The 4,680-nt window shown below is 46.2% G+C and overlaps 1 protein-coding gene across 2 annotated transcripts; it reads right to left on the bottom strand.

Annotated features, from left to right (window-relative positions):
• ifrd1 (interferon-related developmental regulator 1) lies at positions 1 to 4,315 on the bottom strand. Of its 2 annotated transcripts, none has more exons than XM_027019774.2 (12): positions 4,096 to 4,315; positions 2,558 to 2,662; positions 2,337 to 2,418; positions 2,061 to 2,185; positions 1,728 to 1,885; positions 1,574 to 1,624; positions 1,126 to 1,304; positions 881 to 989; positions 659 to 793; positions 446 to 574; positions 251 to 346; positions 1 to 139 (listed from the first exon to the last, which is right to left on the bottom strand). In XM_027019774.2, exons 1-12 carry the CDS (start codon positions 4,124 to 4,126, stop codon positions 53 to 55), a joined length of 1,287 nt encoding a protein of 428 aa, XP_026875575.2. In that variant the 5' UTR covers positions 4,127 to 4,315; the 3' UTR covers positions 1 to 52. The 2 variants fall into 2 exon arrangements, with proteins under 2 accessions (XP_026875575.2, XP_026875577.2); XM_027019776.2 differs by having other exon boundaries at positions 2,337 to 2,415.
• Positions 4,316 to 4,680: the final 365 nt, after the last annotated feature.

Genomic DNA, 4,680 nt, shown 5'->3' with positions numbered 1-4,680 from the left:
GGAAACTCAATGGAGCCAAACAAAGACAGAATAATTGAACTAGAACAGGAGTCTAGAATTCTCCCACATCCACCCTTTTGTCACGGAACTTGTTCCTGGCCTTGGTACGAGCTTTGAATGCAGCAGCATTGTACAGGTGCTGGAAAAAAGCCCCCAGATTAGTGCACATTTATCAACCAACTGCTCTGGACAAACCTTGAAATTGCAAATTATTCAAAATGGGAGAGGTTGCAGGACAGCATGGCCTTACTCTCTCCAGTCGGGAGGTCTTCATGGCTTTAAGTGTGGCAGAATCGATCAGCACCGGTGGTCCCAGTCCAAACACATCACGGATGAATTCATTTGCCTAGCACACGATCAGAATATTGAACAGATTCTCTTCAGCACAGCACATCACAAATCCCACACTGAACACCAGGTATGATTAAGCACCTGTTCACCCTACCTGCAGATGGTAGTTCATCCCAGAACCCACAAACTCTCTGAAGGTGTCATATGTCCTCTTCCTCAGCCAGCTGTCAATGGCCATGCGCTCAGTGCCAAAGCGAATAGTCTCTGTCTGGAAGTCTCCTCCCTGCTTGCAGGCAAAGGAGAGGTGGATTAGAACTGCATTATCCACAAGGCAACTGTTACCCCAAGAGCCACGCCTGCTCCTCACCTCCACAGCCTTTAGCACATCCCTAAAGACAGAGCGCTGCTTCCTCTTGTCGTTCTTGGTGCGGTGTTTGTTGCAGTCAGTGGCCAGGGCGCTCAGCTTGGCACAAAGCTCCTCCCAGTCCTCACCGTCCAAGTCCTGGAACAGCCCGCACAGTCATGGTGCGCACAGTACACGCCATAGGTAGCACAGAGCTTGTGGGCAAGGGAAGACCAGGGCACTCACCAGGTCCACATCCCTTGCAAGCTCAAACAGCAGGGCGATGGTCTCCCCAGCAGCGATGCGCATGTTGACATCCTCGCTCTCCAAAAGCCGTGGCAGCTTGGCCAGGTGTCTGAAACAGAATGCAAGTGAGCCAGGTCACCCCCAAAGCACCTGCCATGCTTCACCAGATAGTTCAGCAGGCTGAATTCACCACTTCAAAAGAGCTGCCTAGAGGATCTAGTGCACACAAGCCGAGGGAATCATACTTGTGGATGATGGCTGTGATGTGGCTGGAGTCGCAGATGGTGAGCATCAGAGCCCAGGACAGCAGTGCATTGGTGTGCAGCTGAGTGGTCGCAGGGCTCAGAGATGGTCTGCTGCCATCCTCACGCATGTACGAGCGGGTGAAAAGGCTCTCAAAACACTCCATGGTGGCATATACATCCTTGGGTGAGAGGCAAACATCAGCCTACAGGCTTATGAAAGCTTTCTTTTGCAGCTTTAGCTGAGCAACAATACACAAGTTTGCACTTTCTGCCAAACTGCCTTCAATGGTGTCAATTCACTCCCAGACCAAAAGCTCTGAGCAAGGTAGGCTTGCTTGGACAAGCCGTATTCTAGTTGGCACACAGCTTTAACCACTCAGATTTAATTTGGTACTTCAATCCCCAAAGCCAAATGCCTGGAACACTGCAGAGGCATTCCAGAACTTACCAAGATGTCATCCTCTGCTACCAGAGTGCAGAGACCCAGACTTGTTGCACACTGAAAAGGAGACAGCACATTAATTCTCTGGGAAGAGCACTGGAAAGTCCATTTGGTGTTTACTGTGGTCTGGCACCCAGTCCAGTGGAATGCAGATACTCACTGCCTGTCTGGCTTGGACGCTCGCTGTTCCATCACTGAGGATGGCTTTAAATATGGGTTTGAGGGTCTTGAAGACCTCCTCGCTCTCGATCCCTGAGCCCAGCTGAATGCACAGGAGACATGCGAGGGAGGCCGCAGCACGCTGCTCCTCCCCTTTACCTGCCATGATGGGAAAGAGCAAATCAAAACAAAGACCCCAAATGACTCAGAATTGCCTTTATTGGCCACGCAAGACATGGCTTGCAAGACAGGGAAATTGCTCATATTAATGCAGAAATAATAGCAGTGCCATTAGCTATATCAGGCACTTTAATTCTCTGAAACTCTTAAGAACCTTTTTTCAAGCAGCGCTCAATGCTGTCTGTGATGGTCATCCTTCTCTCCAAAATAAACTCATACAGGATTTTTGTTGCCATGGCAGTCTTCAATCCATCAAGTGCACCTTGCCTAGTTTTAGCACTGGAAGGAAAATATCGTTCATCGACACATCAGAACCAAAACACATTCCACTTGAAAAGATTTTAGGTCAAGCAGTGGCATTTCACGGGGAAGAGAGGGAAAAAAAAGGGAAAAAAAAAAGACAGAACTTGGACACGGACTGGACACAAACCTTTTGTCAACTGTGCAATCGATGTAAACCTTCAGTTTGCAGTGGAACTCCTCCTCAGCCACTCTCTCAGCATCTCCGCCTGCTGATATCAAAACGGTAGGATCACCACTTTCCCTTCCAAATCTGTGTCTCCAACATTATTCACTTGTGCTCATTTGCTGGTGACGGGCAGTTCGGTGGGTGTGAACACCAGGAGGGCAGCATGCAAATGCTAAACACACCTTCCTCTGCCACACTGGTGGAGTCACTGAAGCTGCTGCAGTGGCTGAGTGTCTCGATGGAAGCATCCTCATCGCTGAAAGGCTGCACAGCACCATACTGTCCCCCTGCGACACCAGCAAACCACATCCAGTTACACACCGTCCACATTCAGTGAAGGGATGGCTTTGGATGACGGAGCACGTGAAGTTAGATGGGCACCTGTCGCAACAACTAGACAGTACTGCAGATTTACTGACTAGTGGGGAAGTAGTGGGACGTTTCAATACCCTTTGAACACATGATCAGGCCGATATTAGAGGCTGGCAGGCATCATCTTTCCCGTGACAGCTACCATTTTTTAGAATATGCAAACAATGTGCAAAACGCCAACAGAAGTAAGGTCACAGACACTATCCCCGGGAAAGACCCGTTGTGGTTAAGGGGTGGGGGCTTCGCTCACGTCTCGTCTAGGATGACGCAGTTAGCCGACAACAAACAAGATGCTTACACTTGGCAGAAAGATCACGCACACGACGGCGAGGATAGACGTACACCGACTAACCGCCGGTTCAATGTTAAAAACACAAACACAACCGCTACGATAGATAGCTACGTGGCTCACTGGTTGATGCCAATCTCACCTAGACAGACACACGGCCTGTGTTAAATAATCGCCGGTTGGAGTCACTCATCAATAGCTTCCTGTAGCCAAATAAGTTAGCCAAGCTTGCAATCATAACTCGCTGAACCTTATCTTGAACGAACAGAACTTTGCCTCCATCTACGGTACAAAGATCATTCTATTTGGTTGGGTGAATGATGTCTTAGATGATCAAATAGCCAATTTGTCGCTAGAAATATAGCGTTAGCTAGCAAGGATAACTAGCTAACAAATTTGAAAAACAGTTACGTAGCTGTAAATCGCACTTATTTCGCTTAAATGAACGTAAATAGCGTTAGCTAGTTTAGCTAGCCATGTTGTAGCTCTTAACAGCTAGAAATAGCTTAGCTAGCCAATTACCCTGAATTTAGAATGCATTAGCGAGTTAAACAGAGACAGAACCGCAAAGGTTAAAAAAAAAGACAAAAACGTGTTATTCATGCGTGCGCGTCAGGTCTCCGGGTGCAAGTAAAAGCACGACGGCCTAAAGATTACTTGCTAGCTCGACATCTAGCGAGCGTTGTCCATGTAACGCTACAGCTAGCGTTAGCTAACTGGCTGAGTACGCAGTCAGACAACCTACAATTACAGAAAACAGCAAGTCCATGAAATGAACATTAGACAGTTCGAGCCATCATCAGAAAACACAAACTGTCAACAAGTTAAAGAAATTTCTTTTGTTTAATGTTGAAAAGCCAAAATATGTTGGCCCTCTACCCAAACAGCTTTTGCTCACATGGGCATTGTAGTTCTACTCAATCCCCTGGAAGTAAGGAATCAAATGGCATGTCGACGTACAAAGAACTACAAAGTCCATGATCCGGCACCAGTCAGGCAATAGGCCAGTGTAATTTCCAGACATAGCTAGCTATTTAGTTAGCTTTAGCAACAACTTACCCCTGCCGTTCCTCTTCTTAGGCTTAGGCATTTTTGTAAAAATATAGAAGAAATAAACCTAAAATCAGCCAATACACGACCAGTTTTTACTATAATGTCTCTTAAATTTAATATCTTCCAATGCCACAGTGAATAGTAAAGAATTAAAAGCGATTACGATGAAAGCCTGCAAACGAAAGCGATACATTTTCCCTCTAACAACTAGGGTCCCGTCAAAAACCCGCAGGGAGAAGCCTTTATACGAGCGACGTGGGAAAAGGGGCGGTCTATCGGGCAGATAGGGACACAGTCTGACCAATCGCCTTGTACGGCGTAGTGACGTACATAGTTGCGTCTGACCCAACGTGAATGGAGAAACCAGACTTACTTCAAACGCTTTTGGCACGTCCTCATGCAGACGTTCACTAGTATCTGGTAATAGATCTACTGCAAGTTATTAGATTTCTTAGTTAAATTGCTCTGCAGTACACAATACTTCATATATATATATATATATATATATATATATATATATATATATATATATATATATATATATATATATATATATATATATATATATACACACACACACACACACACACA

The sequence above is a fragment of the Electrophorus electricus genome, chromosome 7 (genome assembly GCF_013358815.1).
Source record: "Electrophorus electricus isolate fEleEle1 chromosome 7, fEleEle1.pri, whole genome shotgun sequence".
Classification (NCBI taxonomy): domain Eukaryota; kingdom Metazoa; phylum Chordata; class Actinopteri; order Gymnotiformes; family Gymnotidae; genus Electrophorus; species Electrophorus electricus.
This window is presented reverse-complemented; position numbering and strand designations above follow the sequence as displayed.